General features: G+C 40.1%; 1 protein-coding gene across 1 annotated transcript; it reads left to right on the top strand.

Moving 5' to 3' along the window:
* The first annotated feature begins 2,363 nt into the window (after positions 1-2,363).
* fam189a2 (family with sequence similarity 189 member A2) lies at positions 2,364-22,969 on the top strand. Its single transcript, XM_084113574.1, has 11 exons — positions 2,364-2,878; positions 4,249-4,305; positions 5,815-5,925; positions 6,995-7,114; positions 14,203-14,310; positions 14,481-14,614; positions 15,760-15,886; positions 16,115-16,193; positions 18,410-18,559; positions 20,332-20,627; positions 21,839-22,969. Exons 1-11 carry the CDS (start codon positions 2,579-2,581, stop codon positions 22,094-22,096), a joined length of 1,740 nt encoding a protein of 579 aa, XP_083969700.1. The 5' UTR covers positions 2,364-2,578; the 3' UTR covers positions 22,097-22,969.
* Positions 22,970-24,933: the final 1,964 nt, after the last annotated feature.

Here is a 24,933-nt window from a genome sequence, read left to right as displayed (position 1 = left end):
AACTCAAAAACAAAATTATGTTTGCAGAGATTTTATTATTTTTACCACTTTGCAAGCCTGCAAAACTCTGTTTTCAGAGTTTCAAAACTTTTTTTCACACATTTGCACACCAGTTTTCAGGTCACCATTTACAAGGTTTCAAACCTGGAAAACAAACTAATACAGTGGGAGAACACTGACAAATTTGAAACTCTGAAAAATTGTTTGCGCAACATCGTAAAAAAAAATGTTGCAGTTCTGAAGAAGGAAATCTCAAAAACAACATAATGTTTGCAGAGATATTTTTATTTTTTTACATTTTGCAAGCTTGCAAATCTTATTTTTCGATCTTGCAAAACTTTTTTTTGTAAGATTTTGAGTTTTCGAACACTTAGTTTCAACCTTTCAGAACTTTATTTTCAGTTTTGAATCATGGCAGGATATTAATCCCATAGTTTCCTAGTTAAAAAATTGGACATGAACGCCCTCTCAAGTCGCAATTTGAATGCGATAAGCTCGTAATCACGACTTCAGAAGTGGGAACTGGGAAGTAAGACATTTCCGATAGCACGTGAAAGCGGCATAAGTGTAACGTTACAGTCCATCTAACGTTATATCACCATTATCACTAGCACTATCATCATTCACTGCAGCACTTTTTTGAAGCATTTCAATATGTCCATCCGTCTAAGTCTGCAGTAGTCTAACAATTTCTGTAGTTTTGTTGTGTTTTATCACAACCATGTACCTTTTAATTAAAACAAGTTTTATGACCACATGTTTGTTATAAAGTAAAATAAACGCAGCTAAATATAAAAACAAAAAACCCCGTGGCGTTGTATTCTGCGCTTATTATTTTAGCTGACCGTCAGTCAGTCAGTTATATACATAAAAAGAAAGCAGTAACGTTACATACCACTCACATAACGTTATACGACCATATTAACCTGGTCAAACTCACTCAGTATGGAAGAAGTTTGTTCTGGAGAAATGACACGCCGAAACGCTTCCGGTGGTGGACAGGTGCTTTAGTCATGTTTATCAGCTTTATTTTTGATAGCTAGAAAACATCCTGCATAACTGCGATATTCTCTTTCTCTACAAATAAATTGGGAGTAAAAAAAGCTTTTTACTTTGTTTGCACGTGCACCGAGATTTAACGAAAGCTACCTAACTTGCTAGCTAGTTTTCAAACAGGCACAATGAAGCCATCGTCGTCACCATAGCAACTACAGAGCTCGTAACAAGTTAACCAATTAGCTCGTAAAACGTCACTCCGTATGGGCTTTCCATTCACACACAGGCATGACTGCAACATGTCGCTGATCATACACGAAACACCCCAGTGTTCAGCATCAGAAAACTGAACACTATGGAAACATGTCAGAATAAGAAACCTGTTAATGGACTGTATAAAAAGTAGTAGAATATCAATAGCCTAATAAACATCACATGTAGGATAATTAAAAAAATGCAAATGTTGTTAACATATTTCTTTTTAAATATAAAAAGAAATCCACTTAGGTAAATAGCCTAATATTATCTTTAAGGCAAATATTATGTATAATGTTATGTCAAAAATATATAGGCTACCAAATATGACATAGTTTAATATCTCAAATGTATTGGTTTTAATAGTTGATTTTAAATGTGCAATAGAAATGTGATTTTGGATAGTGATATAAATAAATAATTTTTATTTCTCTGTAAAAAAAAAAAAAAAAAAAAAAAGGATTCTAAATGTAATTTCTTTATTTTCCCATGAATATGTGTTTGACACAATTGTTATCTACAACCAAAGATTTCTCATTTTGCAGTTTGTTTTATAGGTTATATATTGTATTTGCATTGCTAATTATGTCGTTTTTTTTCCAAATAAAAAATGTGCCAGTGTGTTGGTGTTCAATTGTTTATTTCGTAATAAAGATTTGGATTTCACTCTCAATAAATTAAAAAGAGAGCAAAAAATGTGGTACATTTTCCATTACAGACAATATGATGCTTCATGTTCACCACAAAAGATGACATTATAATTTCACCCTCTTGATACGGTCTTTCTTCTCACTCGCCGAACAGTGTGTGTGTGTGTGTGTGTGTGTTTCCATCCTGGTGGTGGGGACTGAATGCACACAGACTCATGGGGACTCGTGTCACCGTGGGGACCTAAATTGAGGCCCCCATGAGGAAAGTTTATAAATGATACTAAATGGAGTTTTTGTGAAAATGTAAAAATGCAGAAAGTTTTCTGTGATGGGTAGGTTTAGTGTAAGGGGATAGAATATACAGTTTGTACAGTATAAAAAGTCCCCACAAAGATAGTGAACCAGACGTGTGTGTGTGTGTGTCGTCTCTTCCCACGAACCCTCCCCCGCCTATCCGCTCGCACTGCCCAAAAAATGTGAAACCAAATCCGAGCAGCAGGTCACAGAGCCTAGTTATTTTAAAACCAATACTCAGCTACCTCGACAGGACCATGGAAGTAACGCGGAACGGGCAGTTTAAAGAAACAATCGTCGCCTTGAGAGATACAGAGTAAAATGAGTGAGCGCCACTACGCTGGTTTAATGTGTATTGTTGTTTGGCTGCTCGTGCGTCTCCAATGTCTCTGCCCGTAGTTCTGCCTGGATCTTGTTGTCGTTTATCAGGGGCTGCTCTGGCCCATCAGTTCGCTAACGCCTCTTACAGAAGTCGCAGCCGCTGTGTGTCCGCTCTTCCGGCCCGTATGTCTGGATCGCAGACGCGGATCACCCCGGCGCTGCTGCCCGCTCGCCCTCTGCTGTCCCTCGGCTTGCTGCAGCTGGTTCTCGGCTGCTCCATGGTGGCGCTCTCTTTCGGGGCTCTGTCCCTTAGCAACTCGCCCCCTATTAGAAACTCCTGTCCGTTTTGGGCCGGCTCTTCTGTGAGTATTAGATTACTGGCCATAATCAGAGGTGCTAATGTTTTTATTTTACACCACATAAGCATGCTACAGTACAGATATTAAAATGTTTGCCTGGTAATATGTCACTGTGTTTGTCTACAGCTTTTAATTGATTCATACATTACAAACGAACAGGTATAAGGAAGTTTTATTGCGGTCTAATGTGTTTCCAATGTAGTCTGATACAGAAACGTGGTGCTACACTTTTAGTTCAGCCTATTTGCTATATGACCACATCAGACACTGTAGTTTACCAATAATTCACTATGATTAAAGATCTGTTAATGTTGTAAATTAGTTATTAGTTAGACTTAATGAGTTGGCCACTAATGTGCAGTTGTTGCCTCAAGGAAATATCTCTACCTGATCTGTCCATTTCTTTTATTGGTGTAAACCCTATGTTGTTAGGCTGATTCAGTTACACAAATAAAAATTTAAATCCAATCAAATTAAATAAATTAGTAATATATTATATTAAATAATAAATAATAATTTAACTGGAATTTCTTCTTAAGTTTTCAAATCTTTAGAAACTAGTGCCAAGTTTTTCCCTCAAAAGTGCAAATTACAATATTATTTACCATATTTAAGTATGGTTTACATTTGTGGTCATTGGCAGGAGCTCAGTGAACTCGTCAGTGAAGTCATGGTTGAGTGTGAATCTCTTTTACTGCTTAACACTCTATAGTGAGATACTGTTTTTAAGTAAAGCTGCCATATTATGCATACCACACACTTAAAAAAACAATAACAAAAAAAACCCACCTAATTTTGGCATGTAAACAACAGTTAAATAACAAGATCTAATGTTTGCTTATTTATACGTTTGAATTTGAAATTCATTATTGATGAAGAAAATCAAGAAACGTTAACTCTAAAAACTCCAACGATGTAAATAAAGATATTATAACAATGCTGAAATCACTGTCAAGTTGATTATCTTATTAAATAATATATTTATTCATATTGATTAATTAATTAATTAATAAATACATTTTTTATAAGTTACCTGACAAAACATTTTACACTTAACAATGGGGTAAAATACTTTTTTAATATGTATGAAAAGAAATGAGCTAAACACAGGATCCGCTCAGCTGAAATGGCAGTCCCACATCATTCAGTGTAATCGACAGGAAGTGGCAGGGTTAGAGGAAACGCAAGAGAGCCGAGAACGGACAATAGTATTTGAGTGAGGCTGCCGGCTAACACCACACTGATTGAGATGAGTCATTGAAAGTGCTGAAGGCCCTTTTGAGAGTGTACATCATGTGATAATGGGTTCATTATCAGTTAACCTGTCTGTGAGTGTTTGCCTCTTCACTGAAAGTGCTGTTTGTTTTCTGCAGGTCATCCTCTCTGGGATTATAGGACTAACCACATGGAAACGGCCAATGCTACTATTGGTATGTGTGTTTTGCCAATCTAAGACTGATGGTATTTAAGGCGGCAGTTTTTGTGTTCCCTTTTGAATAAGCAGATCCCATTTTAACTTGAAAGTGGTTATGTTTACTACACAGAATGAATCCTGTATTGATCAGAACATATGTTTTCATGGTTAATCTTCTGTATGCCCATGTCCTTATGTTAAAGGCAGTTGTTAGGCCCTTAAATGACTCCTTAAAGAGGATCTGTACACTCCAGACATTCAGTTAAGACATTCAGTTAATTAAGTCTCAAGCCGACCATCAGCTTCTTCTTGTTGCCATTCGTACACACTACTATTCAAAAGTTTAGGGTCAGTAAGATTCTTGCATGCATTAAATGCTGTTCTTTTGAACGTTCTATTCATATAATAAGAAATGTTTGGTGGAGCAGCAGATCAGCATATTAGAATGATTTCTGAAGGATCATGTAAAGACTGGAGTAATGATGGTGAAAAGCATATTTGCCATCACAGGAATAAATTATATTTTAAAATACAATATATTAAAATAGTAAAAAGTTATTTTAAATTATAATAATATTTCACAAATGTTTCGATCAATTAAATGCAGCCATGGTGAGCATGAGACTTCTTTCAAAAACATTTAAAAAAAATCTCACTGACCCCAAACTTGTGAACACTACACTGTAAAAAATGATCGTATTTTAACGGTAAAAGACTGTAAAAATGCTATATTGAAATACTGTTAATTGGTTAACAGAAAGTTTCTGTACTATATACGGTAAATAACTGTGATAGATCTAATGGTACATTTGATGTAATTTTACTGTAAAATACCGTTAAATTTACAGTTTTTGAAAGTGAAAAAGAACAACTCATTGTATAATTTACAGTGAAAAACCGTAAATTGACATTCCCACAATTCCCTGTGTGACACTTCACATTTGATGTATTTTTGTTGAAATAACTATGTTTCTTCATAGTTTTCTTCACTTTTTTCTTATCAGTTATGTACATTAGGGTTTTATGTTACATTTAATGTTGTTAAATTAATGTTTATTACATTTTTAAAATTTCATGTGTGTTACCGTGATGGTGTTTAATGTTTGTGTGAATGACACTGTGCAGCTTCTATAGAATTAACTTTCTTGTGGAAGAGCTGCTTGTGATGAGCTTTGATTGATCATGTGACTCTCATCACTGCTGTGATTGGTGGTTATCAGTGTATTATGGTACAAAACAGATATTAATACTTCAATAGGACGGTAAATTCACATTATATCAGATAATAAAATACGGTTTATTACTGTAAATTTTAAGTTAAGTCTGTAAAACCAATAACGGGTTGCGACCGTATTTTTGACGGTAAAGTTCTGGCAACCACAGCTGCTGTTTTTTTACCGTAAAAATCACGGTTACATTTTTTACAGTGTAGTGCAAGTATCATTTACTAAATCCAGATTTGTGATATTATAATTGTCAAATAAAATGACTGACTGGTATTAATCTTTTTCTGTCTCTCACACAGGTAAATCTGTTTGTATTGCTGTCAGTGGTCTGTATCCTGCTAAACCTGGCTGGGTTCATCCTCTGCTGTCAGGGGGCTCAGCTGGTCTCCAGTACCATTAACTGCCAGCTGGTGAGGAATCTGTGCACTTGGAAATGTGCTGTGTTTGAGATAATAACATTACAATGTCAAATGACTCATGTATTGATGATTGTATTCAAGAACCTAGATGCAAAATATAAATGGAATCACAAATTGAAGTGGGGTAACACTTAAGATACATTATTAGGGCAACACAGAGCTACACAAACTATCCTACATAAACTAATAAATGACATTCGTTGGGTAACACTTTATTTTACAGTGGCATTGTTACATATGTTACATGTTTACTATAGTAATAACTATAAATTATGCATAATTACATGCAACTAACCCTGAACCAAACCCTAATCCTAATTCTAACCCTATAGTAAGTGCATGTAGTTACTTCACTCAGTACTTAAATGTCTAATTACACTGTAACAACGACACCTTAAAATAAAGTGTAACCGTTCGTTGTAGTGTTACAGCAAAGAGGAGTTAGTTGTACTAAGCCTGCAACATTTGTATTACAGACATGAAAGATAACTCAAATTGTGCAGAAAATTAGTATTCTGACTAGAATATCAGAGAGATTTGTGGTTAGGCTTTTTTTTTTTTTTACTTAGACCAATTACATATTTGTAAACAACTACATAGCAACCACCTAGGCAACCTCATTGCAAACACCCAGAACACATTATGGGAAAAAAGCACATCTGTACAGATCTGATTCAGACCATACATCTGTCATCTATACCATGCGTATAGGACTGAAGTTTGTCCAAGTCAAAGAGAGCCCTGAAATTGAGAGTCAAAGCAGGTTCCAGCTTTCCTTGGATTTGAATTAGGTTTTGGGCTGCTGTCATTTCCAGGATAGGAAGGCTGTTCTTTTATCATTTCCACTTGTCATGAAAATATCCCTTCCATATTCGTGAGCTCATATCTTTGAGCTGTTATCGCATGCAGATCAAAAGACTGTCAAATGTAGAAGACAAGTGCCTGGAAACTTCATCCTCAGTCTCCTGCTTTGAATCCAAGCAGTTCTTTAAGTATTACTATATTATGTCATCAGACACCAATGAGAAACAAACATAATAAATGTGTTTCTGTGTTTCAGAGTCAGCAGGGCGATCTCTGTTACTGTTGTGCAGAAACACCGAGCAATCAGTGCAAAGAGGACAAGCTGATTAAGATCTACGCAGGTCATGCATGTGGCACAATGAGAATCCTGCTCAAGGTGTGTGTTCATCTTTGTAAATTTTTTTTAAGTATTAAAATATTATTACACTACTGCATGGTTAATAGATAGATAGATAGATATATAGATAGACAGACAGACAGACAGACAGACAGACATACAGATGATTAGACGGATAGATAGATAGAGAGTATTACAGCCTCACCCCAAGGGTGGCTCAATAGTCTTCCAACACTATCACTGTCTCTGCGGTGGTCTTTTGACTGTAGAATCTTTAGTACTTCTATTCCTCAGCTGCTCAGCAAATATCTGACACGACTCTCAGGTTGATCTTTGTAGAAAAGTTTTATTCATGGCCGGGAGATCACTGGCCACAGCAACCAAGTGAGTCTCCTGAATAGAAAGATACATGTACATTTAAATCATACAGTTGAGTAAAATCAATGTCACTCAAGTCTTCTTCACTGTGATTTGTTCTGGTGATTGGTTTGTAATGATCTAAGCTAATCATATGACTGTTAGTTCTACTGTGTTAAGCACTTTTTGGCTAAGTATATATGGCCTTTGACCTGAACATCCTTAGTCAGCATTTCTCTGTACATTTAATGTTGAAAATACACATTACATAAAATATTTCTATCACAATAGACAGACAGATAGACAAATGACAGACATACTTATAGATAGATTGATATATTTACATTTTGTGCATTTGGCAGGCACTTTTATCCAAAGTGACTTACATTGCATTTCAAGGTACAGATTATTATTTTTTATTATTATTATCAGTTTTTGCTTTCCCTGGGTTTTGAATCAAACCCATGACCTTGGCATTGCAAGCACCAACGCTCTACTGTTTGAGCTGACGGACGGACTGACGGACGAACGGATGCAATATCACGCATGCAATATCTTTCTATTGCATGCGTGGCATACATTTAACAAGGTGCTGGAAACATTCCTCAGAGATTTTGGCCCATATTGACATGATAGCCTCACGTAGATGCTGCAGATTTGTTGGCTGCACATCCATGATGCGAATCTCCCATTCCAACACATCCTAAAGTTGCTCTATTGGATTGAGATCTGGTGACTGAGGAGTCAGTTTCAGTATAGTGAGCTCATTGTCTTGTTTAAGAAAGCTTTGAGCTTCGTGACATGGTGTGTTATCCTGCTGGAAGTAGCCATTAGAACAGTGATCTCAAACTCAATTCCTGAAGGGCCACAGCTCTGCACAATTTTGCTCCAACCCTAATCAAACACACCTGATCCAGCTAATCAAGGTCTTCAGGATTACTAGAAACTTCCTTGCAGGTGTGAGTTGGAGCTGGTTGGAGCTAAACTGTGCAGAGCTGTGGCCCTCCAGGAATTGAGTTTGAGATCACTGCATTAGAAGTTGAAAACGTCTCTGGTTACTTTCGTAACCTCGGTTCCCTGAAAGGCAAGGAACGAGACATTACGGATGTCGTATATGGGAACTCCTCTCATCCTTCACTTCCGCTGAAATCTTATAGGCTAACGCCAGCAGAGCTGGCCAATTGACGCAAAATATGCAAATACTGAACCTTGTTGCAGTATAAAGCAAGTGCAGCGTCAATTCCATTCAGAATCGAACAAAAAACGCTTAAATCAAGCGAACACGGCGGCGAGCGTAATGTCTCGTTCCTTGCCTTTCAGGGAACCGAGGTTACGAAAGTAACCGGAGACGTTCCCTATCAAGGCTACGGAACTTCGACATTACGGATGTCGTATATGGGAACTGTATAGAATCCCGCCGTGGCAGCATAACAAACCACTGACAACAGAACCCAATACCAAGACCGCCCCCCTAGCATGCGAGCATCTGATAGGCCGAGATTGACAAATGGCGAACCTCTAACCTCCGATAGGTCCAAAGGAACCAATCACAAGCTCACAACACACTGCCACGTGTGGGCGATCGCCCTAGTCGAATGGGCCTTGACGTTAAGGGGGCATTCCTGCCCCAGGCATTCATAAGCCAAAACAATAGCGTCCACAATCCAGTGAGCAAGCCTCTGTTTAGAGACCACCCGTCCCTTATTGCACCCACCAAAGCACACAAATAGCTGGTCCGATTGACGAAAAGCGGCCGAGCGAGAAATGTATTCCCGGAGCGCTCTGACTGGGCAAATAGCACTCTGAGCATCCGAACCCTGAGAGGTTGATGCCTCAGCGGACAGGGCAGGCAGAGAAACAATCTGCGCTCTGAACGGGGTATTGAGCGACTTAGGGACGTAACCCGGCCTCGGTCTGAGCGTCACATTACAGTTTCCCGGTCCAAAGCGAATACAATCTTCACTTACAGAGAAAGCCTGTAAATCCCCAACCCACTTCGCCGAAGCGAGAGCGAGAAGCAGCGCCGTTTTAACCGAAAGCTCCTTCATGGCGATCGAAGCCAAGGGTTCAAAAGGCGGTCGTGACAAAGCCTCCAAGACCAAAGCCAAATCCCACGGCGGCACCGAAGGCGGCCGTGCAGGGCATAATCTCCTAGCTCCCCTGAGGAACCGTGTCACCGACGCATGTCTACCGATAGACTGACCGTCAACAGGGGTGTGAAATGCGGCAATAGCGGCCACATATACCTTCAGAGTAGATGGTAGGCTCCCTTCATCCATCCTGTACTGAAGGAAGCGTAGAATATCCGACACAGAGCAGCTCGCTGGGTCTATATCGACATCCTGACACCATTTTGAGAAAACACCCCATACAGGCGCCTAGTGGACGGGGCTCGCGCTTCCGCGATGGTATTCAAAGCTCGCGAATGCAGCGCATCCAGCCCGCTTAGCGACCCTGCAGCGGCCACACATGTAAGCTCCACAGCCCGGGGCTGGGATGCCAGATCGATCCGTTCGCCTGAGACAGCAAGTCCTTCCTGAGCGGAATCTCCCAAGGCTGCCCTTCCAGTAACTCTATCAAATCCGCGAACCAAGGCTGATTTGGCCAGTACGGGGCTACCAGTCACCGCCGCCTTCTCCTCCCTGATTTTGCACAATACCATGGGCAAAATTTTCACCGGTGGAAAGGCATAGAGACAGACTTTCGGCCATCGCGCCGTTAGCGCGTCCATCTCCCGGGGGGAACGGGACAGCGAGAAGAACATCTGACAATGCGTGTTCTCGCTCGTTGCAAAGAGGTCGACCTCCGCTCTGCCGAAACGATTCCATATCAGCTGAACCGTCCCGGGGTGAAGCCTCCATTCCCCTTGAGGAATCCCGCTCCTCGAGAGCATATCCGCCCCGCGATTTAGAACACCGGGGATGTGTGCCGCTCTCACCGAGAGGAAAAACCGGTCTGCCCACAGCAGAAGGGATTCCGCCTGCTTGAATAGGGCTCTGGAATGTACACCGCCTTGACGATTTATGTACGAGACCACAGAAGTGTTGTCGGTCCGAATCAACACATGCCGCTGCTCCAGCCGAGACCGGAAAGCTTTGAGAGCTAGAGAGACCGCTTACAGCTCTAAGCGATTTATGTGCCACTCCATTTGCTTCTCTGACCACCGACCCGAGGCGGGCTTGCCCAAGCAGACCGCTCCCCATCCGGTGGACGAAGCGTCCGTCAGGACCTCCACGCGCCGTGCCACTATGCCGATAGGAACACCTGAGCTGAAAAGATCCGGGTTCTTCCACGGGGCCAGGGCGCGGGCGCATCCGTGAGTGACCATAATGCGCTTGTGGCCGGAATACCACGCACTCGGGGGGACGCGCGCTTTCAGCCAGTGCTGAAGCGGTCTCATATGCAGTAACCCCAGATGACACACTGAAGAAGCCGCTGCCATCCGTCCCAGTAGCCTCTGAAACTCTTTCAGTGGGACGAGCCTGCCAGGCCTGAAGCGACCGAGAGAAGAGCTCAGAGCCTCCGCTCGCTCGGGGGTGAGGCGCGCTCTCATTCTCACCGAATCCAAACATACTCCCAGGAATGTGGTAGTCTGACTCGGTGTGAGCACACTTTTCTGAACGTTCACCCTCAAACCGAGCATCTCCAAGTGTCGAAGGAGGGCTTCCACATGGCTGACCAGTGTCTCTCTCGACTGCGCGAGAACCAGTCAGTCGTCCAGATAGTTCAAGACGCGCATCCCGCTCGGCCTGAGGGGTGAAAGTGCCGCGTCTACACATTTTGAAAATGTTCGGGGAGCCAGGGCTAGTCCAAACGGAAGCACCGTGTATTAGTACACCGAATTTTCGAACGCAAACCTCAGGAATCTCCTGTGATGCTTTACTATCTGGATATGAAAGTAAGCGTCCTTCAAATCTACTGAAGCGAACCAATCCCCGGGGCGAATTTGCGCCAGGATCTGTTTCAGAGTAGTCATCCTGAATGCGTGCTTGTGAAGCGCTCTGTTGACGGGTCTCAGATCCAGTATGGGGCGGAGACCCCCTCCCTTCTTCGGCACAACGAAGTAGCGGCTGTAGAACCCGCTCTCCCGCTCGCTCGGGGGAACCGGTTCTATCGCTTTCTTCTCGAGCAAACTGCACACTTCCTGCCTCAGCACATGAGCGTTTTGGGGCAGAGTTAATGACTGGATTACGCCGCGGAAGCGGGGTGGTCTGCATTTGAACTGAAGTGTGTACCCGTGCCGAACTATATTTAACACCCATGGTGAAATGCCCGGAATAGCTGCCGGAAAACGATGGGCCGATCTAAACCTGCGGTCATCGCCGCTGCGGTCATCGCCGCTATATAAGGGCTGGGAACATTTATGTTTAATGAGTTGCTCTGCGCTGCTCGAGGGCACTGCTCGAGGGCAGGGCGGGTAACACAGTGTGTGGTGCAAGAGGGGAAAAGAGCTCTGTTTGTGAAGTGGTAGTTTGTTTTATTGCACAAGAAACAACATTTACAACATTCACAACATAACTGCACGTGTCGCTCGCAGAACGTTGAGGGACTAAGTGCTCTTGAGCGCGTCGCTTGGGCGCGGGGCCAACCTGGCGCTCTCTTCTCCTCTTGCCCGAGCGGTCAGGAGGATTGCTTGGGCCTCGCAGGGGACGCGGCGGGTTTTCTGCGCGGGCTCCTCCGAGCCGTCCTCTTGCTACCCGCTCCCTGCCACTGGCCGCTTCGGCCTCTGCGGGCATCCGGTCCCGGGCGGGGCGCTGACTGCTGTCTGGCCGCAGCCTGAGGTTGACGGCCCGAGGCGGAAGACGAACGAGAGCGAGGCGGCGGCGGCGGCGGGGGCGCCCTCCGCGGAATAACATGGCTCATTGCCTTCGCCTTTTTCTGGGTCTCAGAAAAACGCTCGGTGACCTTCTCGACGGCGTCTCCGAACAGGCCTGCAGGGGAGATAGGTGCGTTCAACAGCGTTTTCCTGTCAGCCTCCTGCACGTTCGACAGGGTGAGCCACAGGTGTCTGTGGAGGACCACCAAGAACCCCATCGAACGGCCAATCGCCTGGGCCGAACGCTTCGTGGCCAGGAGCGCGAGGTCCGTGGCCGAACGAAGATCCCGAATGGCGTCAGCGTCGATAGAGGCGGCGCCATCCATGGAGTTCAGCTGCTTAGCCTGCAGCACTTGTAGCACAGCCATGGCGTGTAGCGCAGATACCGCCTCCCCCGCCGCACCGTAGGCTTTGTTAGCTTGGTGGGCCGTGAATCTGCAAGCTCGGGACGGCAGGCTGCGGTCCGAGCCAAGAGCGGGAGCCGACGGGCAGAGATGCGCGGAGACGGTCTCCTCGACGGGGGGGATGCGGAGGTAGCCGTGGTCCCCCGCCTCGTCCAAGGGGGCAAACATGGCCTGGGTGGAAGTGAGGGTGCGCGCCGATTGCGGGGCCGCCCACGACTTTACCACGTGGAACATCAGGAAAAAATGGGGTTCCTCTTCTCGAAGCGGCCTGACGGCGGCTCGATTGGAGGAACCACGTGTCGAGTTTGCTCTTTGACGGCTCATCGGGAGCCTTCCACGAGAGGTCCAATTCCTCGACGGCCTTAGAGAGGATGCGAAAGAGCTCGTCCTGCAGGTCCGCCGGGGTCTCTTGCTCCGCGGCCGCCAGCGGTGCGGCCTGCTCCGCACCCCAGTCGTTCTCGGAGGCAGACAGAGACATGGAGTCATCTTCCTCACTCGCCCCGAAGGACCTGAAGTCAGCGACCTCGCGGGGGGGTGAAAGGTGGGGTCGGGGAAGCTCACCGGAGATCGAACCTCATCTCCACGGTTGGGGGGGGGCTACCAGCGGCTCGGAGGCGGCGGTAGGCCCAATCCCCGCTGCTGCGCGAGCTTCGTCCCGCCTGGCCTTGAGAGCTCGCAGGGACATGTCCGCGCAGTGGTCGCAGGACCCTTCATCTCTGAGGGCTGACTCAGCGTGGGCCAGCCCCATGCACGTAACACAAAACAGGTGCATATCCGGGGGCACCCCTGCACAGGTTGCAAACAGTCGCCATCGGATGCAGGAGACAGTGTAGTATCTCTGGCGCACCTTCGACGACGGCGAATAATCCAAGAGTTTGTTAGAGTAGTATCAGCTTTCTAGCACACGATTTGAGCGTGAAGAGAGAGATTCTGAATGGAATTGACGCTGCACTTGCTTTATACTGCAACAAGGTTCAGTATTTGCATATTTTGCGTCAATTGGCCAGCTCTGCTGGCGTTAGCCTATATGATTTCAGCGGAAGTGAAGGATGAGAGGAGTTCCCATATACGACATCCGTAATGTCGAAGTTCCGTAGCCTTGATAGGGAACTCCAGTAGATCAGCAGTTTGTGAAATACTCAGACCAGCCCGTCTGGCACCAACAACCCTGGCACGCTCAAAGTCTCTTAAATCACCTTTCTTCCCCATTCTGATGCTCAGTTTGAACTTCTGCAGATCATCTTTACCTAAATGCATTGAGTTGCTGCCATGTGATTGGCTGATTAGATTAGATACGTGTTAACATGAAGTTGAACAGGTGTACCTAAAAAGTGTCTGGTGTGTGTATGTAGAAAACAAATATAAGAGACGTCAAACAGGCATATAGGAAATAATTAACTTTGGAAATGGGAAATAAGCAGTTTGGTATAATTAGGTCAGGTTAGGAAAAATATTTGACTTCAGAATGCCACGACAGATCAATGAAAATGAAGTATTCCAGAGAGCCATGTACAGTAGATTCGGATGTCATTGAGTTTTCTCTCTTCCAGAAAGTGCTCTTTGCATTGTGTGCGCTGAATGCTTTGGCCACAGCTGTGTGTCTGGTTGCTGCTGCACTCAGATATCTCCAGATCTTCTCAACCAGACGGCCCTGCATGGTGAGATAAATCATATTACAGAAAATATGAAGAAGAAAAAACTATATACAAATATATATATTCCAATAATTTAATTATTGGTCAGTGTGTGGCATAGATTATTACTGTTTAGACATGTTGTGTCAGATATTTCTAAGCCCTGGTCATGTGATTATGATGGTCTTTGGCAGGAAGAGGCCAGGCCTGTCCCAGAGGAAGTGGATGAGCAGACTCATCTTCCTGACCCAGACGAATTTGTAGCCCCTGCACCTCCTCCTTCATACTTCTCCACCTTCTACTCTTACACCCCTCGTCTGGCTCGGAGGTAAAATATGATTTAATTGAATTATTATTACTGAATCAACCCGACTGTATTGGGTTTATTTTTTAATGACACATAAATTAATCTATACTTTTTATTTGATGAATTATACTACTTTTATTTAATATGAAACAAAATAAAACGATAACATTTGGAATAATCATAATTAAATATAAAACACATAATATATAATTATATATAAGTAATATGAATAATGTACAACATACACTATCGTTCAAAAGTTTGGTAAGATTTATAATGTCCTTGAAAGAAGTCTCGTATCCTCAATAAATCAAACTTAGGTGACAAATACACTACTATTCAAAAGTTTGTTAAAAAAACAATTTTGCATTTTGATCAAAAATACAGTTAAAACTGTAATTTTGTGAATTTGTGAATAAAAAGTTAATTTATTCCTGTGATATCAAAGCAAATCAATATTTTCATCATCATTACTCCAGTGTTCAATGTCACATGATCCTTCAGAAATCGTTCTAATATGCTCACGAAACATTTTTATTATTATCAATGTTGAAAACAGTTGTGCTGCTTATAATATTTTGTGGAAAGCACTTTTTCAGGATTCTTTGATGAATAGAAAGTTCAAAAGAACAGCATTTATTTAAAATACAGTTTTGTAACATTATTATAAATATTTTTACTGTCTCTTTTGATCAATTTAACGTGTCCTTGCGGAATATTAATTCCATTCAATAAACTTTTCATTTTAAATGGTAATGTGGGTATATGTAAACTAATCAGGTGAAATATCTATTAAGGTAACATCTGCATAATTTCACTTTTTACAGTATACAGTATTATAAAATCTTTCAAGCATTCCATGATCCTGCTGAAGTATTAGTGTCACACACACACACACACACATACACACACACTCGCACAGACGTGCACTTTGATCTTGAATTCTTAACCAATCAGATTTGTGAGTGGGTGGCTCAGTGTTTGGCAGGCAACCAAAATATTTTGGCAACCTAAAACAGGATTCAAGTTTGTGTGTGGGAAAGCATGATATACTCCTGTTTCATTGGATGTCCTGATCAAACACTAATGGGTATATATCTTCAGTGTTTACTGTCGTTATATTTTCTCATGGCTTGTTTACAGTGTAAATGTGTGTGTTTTGACAGGATGTTTGGTGATGGTATGATTCCCCTTCCTCATATATACGGTGCCAGAATAAAAGGAGTGGAGGTGTTCTGTCCTCTAGACCCTCCTCCACCATATGAAGCTGTTGCACCGCAGCCAGCAGCTCAGGTACTGATTCATATAGTGATCATATGCCATCTGCTATCGCATAATCATCTCTGTGATGAAAGTCAAAAGGTAGTTAGCATTTACAGCATTTATTCATGATAGCATTTCACCTTACTGACCTCATTTCAGCAAACATGGTACCGTGTCCTGGTCCGGCAGGCTTACATTGGCAACAGCTCAATCAAATACAGTCCTTGTCCGCTCACTGACCTTCTGTATTTATATCAGGCCCAGAATACTGAGGTGCAAATGACCGATCTGACCGAGGTCCTCACAGAGAATGCAGAGACGGAGACGCCCAGTGATGGTATGAACTAGTTGTATTTTTGCATATAGACCTGTTGAGAGGAGCAGTATAGATAAACATTGACATTACTGACTAGTTCACCTAAAAATGAAAATTAGCCTATGATTTACTCACCCTCAAGTCATCCTAGGTCTATATGACATTCTACTTTCAGACGAATACAATGCGGTGTTATATTAAAAAATGTCCTGGCTCTTTCAAGCTTTATAGAGCCAGTGAATGGCTGTTTCTGTTTTGATGTTCATAAAAGTGCATCCATCCATCATAAAAGTGCTCCACACTGCTCTGGGGGGTTAATAAAGGCCTTCTGAAGTGATGCTTTTGTGTAAGAAAAATATTCATATTTAACATGTTACAAAGTAAAATTCTAGCTTCCGCCCAAACGAACATATGCAGTCTACTCACGCCTAAACCGCAACTTACGCAACTTGTGACGTCGGAAGTAGCGTAGTGCGTTAAGGCATAGTGTAAATATCAGCAGTGCGTCACATTACTCACGCTTAGACTTAAGTCGAATCCGTTTGGCCGGAAGCTAGTTATTTTACTTTAGAAAGTTTTAAATATGAATATTTTTCTTACACAAACACATCGCTTCACTTCAGAAGGCCTTTATTAACCCCCCAGAGCAGTGTGGAGCACTTTTATGATGGATGGATGCACTTTTATGGACATCAAAACAGAAACAGCCATTCACTGCCTCTATAAAGCTTGGAAGAGCCAGGACATTTTTTTTATATATATCTCTGATTGTGTTTGTCTGAAAGAAAAATGTCATACACAACTAGGATGGCTTGAGGGTGAGTAAATCATGGGCTAATTTTCATTTTTGGGTAAACTATCCCTTTAAGGACCACACCAAGGACGATAACTATAACAATAATGTTAAAGACATAGTTCTAAAAATCGTTCTAAATGTAAAAGAATAGCAGAGTCCACACCACAACTATAACGATAATGGGACAGAGAAACAATAAGTGAAAGCACTTTCAGAATGAATTTTTCCAGCTGATGAATGATAAAAACATTGACAGCCAATCAGAATACATCCTGAGCATTTAAAGCGCAGACAACAAAACTGAGGCACTAATATAGTTATCGTTAACTTATAGTTATAATTAGAGTTATCGTTCATGGTGTGAACGGGCCTTTACAGTTGTCTCTGAACATTAAACCATGGCAGGTGAAAGTATTTTAAAATAGGACAAAAGACAGTTCACCTTTTAAAACATTGCAAGTTAGGTGTAATGGTGTTATAATCAACAAATAGAAAATTCCCTTTTGAAAATCTGGAGCTGCTACGTGAAGGTGTTATTGATACCGCTTCTATGAATCCAGTGCCTCTGGTACTCTATATTTAATCAAGATGCTCACAGAGTATCACTGTACCAGTCCATAATTATGTCATATGTGTATTAAAGGAAATGTATTTTAGTGGCGTCAGTTGTATGTCCAGTGTTCCTTGGTGACGGATTTATTTTTCTCTTTATAGCTGTCTGTATCCTTCAACACATTCAAAGATAGCACGACATGTTTTTAATGATCCTTCACGGGTTACTATTCAGACGGGGGCCACTTTTCAAAATGTTCTAATTTCACACAGAAATTTTTATTACCAATTATATTGTCAGCATAACAATTTGAAACAGAATTGAATTGAAAAATTAAGATGAATTTGGTTTAATGACAGCAGAACTTGAACTGCATGACCTTCACATGTTTGTCATTTCCAGATTTAAAAGGGAATTTTTAAAAATAAATCATTTTTGTATTCAGCAAGGATGCATTCAATTGACCAAAAGTGATTTTTATTTCAAATAAATGCTGTTCTTTTGAACTTTCATGTGACTTTCATGTGAAATTCAGCTTTGCATCACAGGAATAAATTACATTTCATAATTTTTACTGTATTTTTAATCAAATAAATGCAGACTTCTTTCAAAAAGATTAAGATAGATTAGTATATTTTAGATATTGTTATTTGTTATGAAGTAACATGATGTTACATCTCTTGATTTAGACAGCACAACTCTTAAAATGGTCTCTGGTAGACTTTATAGACTAGGTTTGTTTTGGCCAGATTCCTCTTTTTATGGATTTAACCAAGCCGTTGCTGACACAGAACAGACATATATAGACTAGAAAAACAAAACAAGAAAGACTTCAGAACAAATGATGTTTACTTTTTTTTATGTAGTTTGTTTGCATGTTTTATTCAGACCGGAGCTGTCAGACGGCCATATTGAGCCCCACACCCCCGATACAGTCCTCACAGCCTCACAGTACAGTCTCCAACAGCAGAAAACCCCACAGACCTCGCCTCCGCAGGTCCAACAGCGACCCCGTCCTGCTAGACCTGACCGCCAAAGGTAAGGGAAGGAATCCTCAAAATGGCCTGATGGTCAATTGCGACAGTCTAGTCAGATATATATATATACAGACATTTGAAGTGGATCAAATGAATACATGAATTTTAACAATACCCGTTCTTGTCTTAGGACAACTTTGATGAACTTTTTTGATCCACTTCAAATGTTGACTACTGTATATATAATATATTTTACCTATATTATATTTTCCATAAAAGGTCGAAGAGCAGACACTGACACAATTCTTTATAATTAGTTTATGAACACTGGCTTCTCTCCAATTACAGATGGAGGTTTCTTTTTACTCGGTGTGTGTATCCAAAGCAGAGTACTGGTCTGATAATAAATCTAGAGGAACTATACCTGTCAGTGGTTACTTTAAGCCCTTCTTTAAATATAGGACTCTCAGTGTTACTGATGAGGGGGAGAAGAGGGCGATTAAATACACGGCCATAAATCGACTTCTTCATTTCTTCAAGTTTCTTCTTCAAGAAATCTCTCACACACATCTATCTGATGTAGGATTTATGAAGTGTTTATGCTTTTCCAGTTCCTGTACAACTGAAAACTGAAACTGGTCTTGGCCATTTCTGTTTATCTTGGTCAAATAGAGCAGTTCAGTTTCTTGTCCTAAATCCTATACGAGAATTATGATTTTTGAGCCATGGGCTCCCTCAGTGATTTTGAATGTGTTTTTGAAATAGCAGTTTTAATTTATGAGTACAGAATAGTCTGTGGCTAGTTAAAATTACTTGAAGAGACTTTGATGCTTTGTCTTACTACTGAAATTACACACATTCTCAGCTTAAATGTGAATGGTCAGGATTCCCTGCGCTTTCAGGCAAAATAAAAGCTTGATTGTTTAATGTTTGAAAATGATGATTATGTTTCTTAAGGTGAGACACTACAGACAAAAACAGTGTTTTTTCATGCATCTGTCAATTTTGAGATTTTGGGCGGAGCGGTTTGTTCATAATATAATTTTCCTGATTTTATACAAAATTTTATTCCTAATTTTTTTTTGAAAATGTATCTTTTTTGGGCTGATAAATATAGATATCCCTCTGTAAAAACCTTTGACTCTAATATCCAAAAAATAAATAAAAATGAAACAAGTATTTTGAACCTGACTTCATCCAATGTTCAGATTTTTGTTATAGACGTTTATGCAAATTAGTGCATATTTAATTAGATAACGCCTCATTTGCATATTTAAACATAACATTTCAGAAAACTTGTAATACAATTTTTTTTGTTGCAAATATTAATCTAATCAATCAGCTCGTGAAGTGTGGTGATATCTATTAGTTATTTTTTTACCCTATTCACCTGGGGTGTATTGCCTTAAATACTCAAATTTATTATTTTACAGGGAAATATTACAATAGCAATATTTCTCGTTTAATATTTGTATTGAATAATAATAATTAACTAAATTAAATAATTAGTTACATGAATGTAAATATGAATCTAATAGTAACATAATAAGAATAATATATTGATGATAATAATAATAATTTTTATTGTATAAATATATAATCAAAAGATTTGCCAAATTGTACAGCCCTACAAACAAGTATAGCATTTTTGTGCAGTTGCAATTAGATTTCCCCCCTCAAATTGTGTAGCTCTGCTTGAAAGCATCGTGTGCTTTAAAAAAGTGAAATGAGTTTTCATCTCCAATGAGTTTACATAATTTTACAAATATTTGTCAAAAACATGCAAGGGTAATAAATATGTCATTGTGCTATTGGTTTCTCTCTCTCTCATAGTAATGAGTTGTGAAGCCGCTACACAGACAGAATTAGGCCCGGCGTCAGCGACAGGAACAGAGCATGGGACGGTTACGCTACGACGGGGCCGCGGCAAACGGAAGCCTCGTCCCAACTCCATGGTGGACTACCAGAACTATAGAGACACAAAACTGCTGGTGGCACGTTTTCTGGAACAGTCCTCATGCAGCTTGACCCCAGAGGTACAGGAGCTGGTCAACAGCATCAAAACCGTCCTGCGCTCTGATGAGGAACACATGGAGGAGGCCGTTCGCTGTGCCAGCTTCATCGACCAGGCAAGACACACAAAAAAAACACATAGAATTGCGTATTGCTTATAGCACGTGCTCTGACACATTTAGCTTTGGTGCTCAAGTGGGTGATTTGAGTTTGAATCCAGCTCTTGACATTTTACAGGGATAGTTTCATAGATTGTCATCATTTACTCACCCTCAAGTTTAAGTTTATTTCTTCCGCTGAACACAAAAAGAAGATTTTTTGAAGAATATGGGTAACCAAATAGTTGATGAGCCCCATTGACTTCCATAGTAGGAAAAAAAAATACCATGGAAGTCAATGGGGCCCATCAACAGAATTTTCATTTTTGGGTGAACTATCCCTTTAACCCTGTAAAGCCTGACATATGAAATAGTTGGAACAGTTTATTGAACCTTTAGACAAAATCCAAATGTATATGTATTTTTGTTGTTGTTATTTAATATCATATTTGATACATCAGGCTGTTAGGCTCATATAATACCGGTGAATATGGAGCTCATACTTGAGTAAGGAAAAACACCTCTAATTCATCGAGGCCCAAACTGAGCAAAAATATGCAATTTGGTGCAGTTGCTGATATTTCTATAGCCAAAATTCTGATTGTTTATAATGTAAATCAATGAGATCCTTAAAACAGTACAGCATTAGCAGACTACTTACATAATGCATATAAATACAATTTTTACTCTATCTCCCAATAATATGTCTTGTAAAATGATATAGTTTTAAACTATTTATTTTTAACTATGGGGGCAAAACATATAATGAAATGCAATACAACAACGATTGAGAAATATACAAATAAACATTCCTCAAAGGCCTGATGTATCATTTGATACTCACGTTGATTTTTCTAAATAATTGTGTGTGGATAATCTAGTTGCTTCAGTCCAGTAAGTGTTTATCTTGAAATATTGCTAACAATATAAAAGTATTTACGTTTAATTTATAAAAAACAGTAAAGATTTCACAGCAAAGCGGCACAATCTGATGGGGGGTGTTTTTACAGTTATATTAAAAGGCCTTTTATTTGCTAAAAAAGTACAAACTATCAATCTGACGACAGAAGGCACGAAGTAGATTTTGTTTTTCCAGCAATGTTTTGATCATTAGAAATTAGCATATCTTATATAATACAGTAGGCTTTGTAAGATGAATATCCCATTCAGCCATTTTTGTTCCTATGATTTCCTGTCCTCTCAGAGATCATTTTCATTAATGTTTCCAGGCCATCACAGTTTCAGAGGTTGCACCAGCTCGATCGGCGCAGACGGAGATCCCCTCCAACACGCTTCCGCTGCGCAAACGTCCGGGCGTCCTTCACCTGCGCAGCTGTGGCGATCTCAGCTCCTTCACCTGCGCACAGCTGCACACAGGCACCCGTTCTCGGACTAATTCCAGGATGAGTTCTCGGGCAGGATCCCGCCGCCTGGAACAGGAACGCCCACACAGCCTTATAGGAGTCTTCCGAGAAACTGTCCTCTGAGCGACGTCTCAAACGGACTGGATACGCGAGGAAACAGACTCTGTCCCGGTCGGGTGAAGGTATAGTGAACACCACAACGTGACGGAAGCTAAGCTTTGTATAGAGTACAGATGATTTCACTTCAATTTCTGTTTTTGTTGTCAGTGTGTATACTGAATATTATTCATTTTTAACTTTACAGTTGGAATTCCAGCTGTTGCTTGTTTTTATTTTTTCCACATGATTATAATAAAACACTGGGGGGAAAAAAACAATGTTTATTTACCAAATGTCCATGTTCCTTATTTAAAAATGAATTAAAAATGGACTATGTGAAAAATACAATAATCATTATATTAAGAGAAACATTCAAATAGCATGGCTATATTTAGCTTATGTGATGTGGAGAATTACTCAATGCTGATTAAATCAGCATATTGTGAGGTAGAGAATGAATTTGAAACTTTTTTTTAAATTTATTTCTATCTGACCATTCTGAACAATATTATTTCGGTCATACTTTAGTTTAGGGTTCAGCTCTCACTATTAACTATGACTTTTGCCTCGGTAAACTCCTAATTACTGCGTTTTAATAGTACCGCAAATAAGGTAGTTGTTAAGTTTTGGTATTGGGTAGGATTAAGGGATGTAGAATATGATCATGCAGAATAAGGCATTAATATGTGCTTTATAAGTACTAATAAACAGCCAATATCCTGGTAACATGCATGCTAATAAGCAACTATAGTTAACAGTGAGAATTGGACCATAAACTAAAATATAATGAGATGTTCTCAAAGATGTATTGTGCATTATTACTGAATATGAGGCTCATCTGAATTGTATGGGTGCTATCCAAATTCCTCCTGAATTAAACATGGTTTTAAAATCATCTGCCTTTTGTCTGGGTTTTTTATTCAATTGACATTGCAAGAGTGTAGAATAAACTTTAGTTACACTTTATTTTAAGGTGACAGTTACATAATTGCTCAAATAAGTACTGAGTATTAATTAACTACATGTACTTACTCTTATGGTTAGGATTTGGTTTAGGCTTGGTTACTTGTAATTATGCATAATTTACTGTAATTACTATAGTTTGAACATGTAGTAACATGTAACTACGTCACCTTACAATAAAGTGTTACCTAAACTTCTCTAATGCTGCCGTTCATAAGTTTCGGGTCAGTAAGATTTTTGGTTACGCTTTATTTTAAGGTGTCAGTATTACAGTGTAATTATACTGAGTAATAATAATTAACTACATGTACTTACTAGGGTTAGGATGTGTGTTAGTTGCATGTAATTATGCAATAATTTATTTATTACTACAGTAACTACATGTAACGTGTAACAAGACACTAAAATAAAGTGCTACCATAAAAAAATAAAAACAATAATTAATAGTTTCACTCAGTAAGGATGCATTAAATAGATCAAAAGTGACAGAAAAGAAATGTGTAATGTTATAAAAGTTTTATATTTCAAATAAATGATGTACTATTCATCAAAGAATCCTAAAAACTTTCACAAAAATGTTAAGCAGCACAACTGTTTTCAACATTGATAATAATAAGAAATGTTTCTTGAGCAGCAAATCATCATATCAGAATGATTTCTGAAGGATCATGTGACACTGAAGCCTGGAGTAATGATGCTGAAAATTCAGCTTTGCCTTCACAGGAATAAATTACATTTTCAAATATATTAAAAGAGAAAACAGTTCTGCTAAATTGTACTAATATTTCACAATATTACTGTATTTTTTTTTATCAAATAAACGCAGCCTTGGTGAGCATAAGAACAGGAAACAGGAAAAATAAACTTACCGACCCCAAACTTTTGAACAGTAGTGTGTATTTGAGCACATTACACAGCACATTGTCTCTTATTTGGGGTAAACGCACAACAGCTACCGTTTCGGATGACGACCAGGACCAGTAACTGAAAATCATGCCGACTGTGTGTGAGATGAAAGAGACATTCTAGTAATATACGCTCTCAGTAGTTGGTTTAATAGTGTAAATACTGTTACAAACATTCCTGCTATGGTAAAGGAATGTGTCTAAATAGTTCAATCACAGAGAAGCTAGCAAATAAATAAACATTGCTTTTGCTTTACAGAAAGTGTGTTTTTACTTTTAGACAATGACAAACATAGAATTGTAATTACATTCAGAGCAAGTGCATTATAAATACTAATCAAACCCACAGTTTCTCTTCTACTTCAGTACGAACCACACACTCTGCTGAGGCCTTGCATTCTACAGTCTTGAGGTGGGAATCCGTCCAGTACTCTGCAAATCCAGGGTTACATATTATGTACACTGATATTTCATACCTGGTGTCATTAACGACACATTAAGCCACTTGTTTTGCTTCTCCATTATTAAATAATTAAATCCATCCCTCATTAAAGCTTGTACATTATTCTGAGGCGGACACAGAATGTCTTGTACTGTATAGTGCAGAAGTCTGGGACACTAGGTTGATGCGTTAATATTACAGCTCAAAAAACATAACCGTCTAAACTGTCACCGTTTCATTTCAGTGTAAAACTGGACAACATCTTTTTACAATAAATATGGGAGGATGCTATGGTGGTAGCAGACCAATTACATTATCATGGCAAAAGTTAGTGTTATTCAGCCTGCGGATTTCAATCATGACGTGATGATGCCCCTTAAAAATAAAATATTAAATAATAATAGCACACTGGTGTCAAAGACTTTTGCAGTTTACTTTCATTATTGTACACATGGTATATATTCATTGTATATACTGTATATATAATGCTATATGTAAATAAATATAATATTATATATATATGAAAGTGTCTAGCTGGTTTTATTTGATGA

The sequence above is a fragment of the Abramis brama genome (genome assembly GCF_963993115.1).
Source record: "Abramis brama genome assembly, chromosome: 5".
Lineage (NCBI taxonomy): Eukaryota > Metazoa > Chordata > Actinopteri > Cypriniformes > Leuciscidae > Abramis > Abramis brama.
The sequence above is the reverse complement of the archived record's forward strand: the minus strand, read 5'-3'. Positions and strand labels throughout refer to the sequence as shown.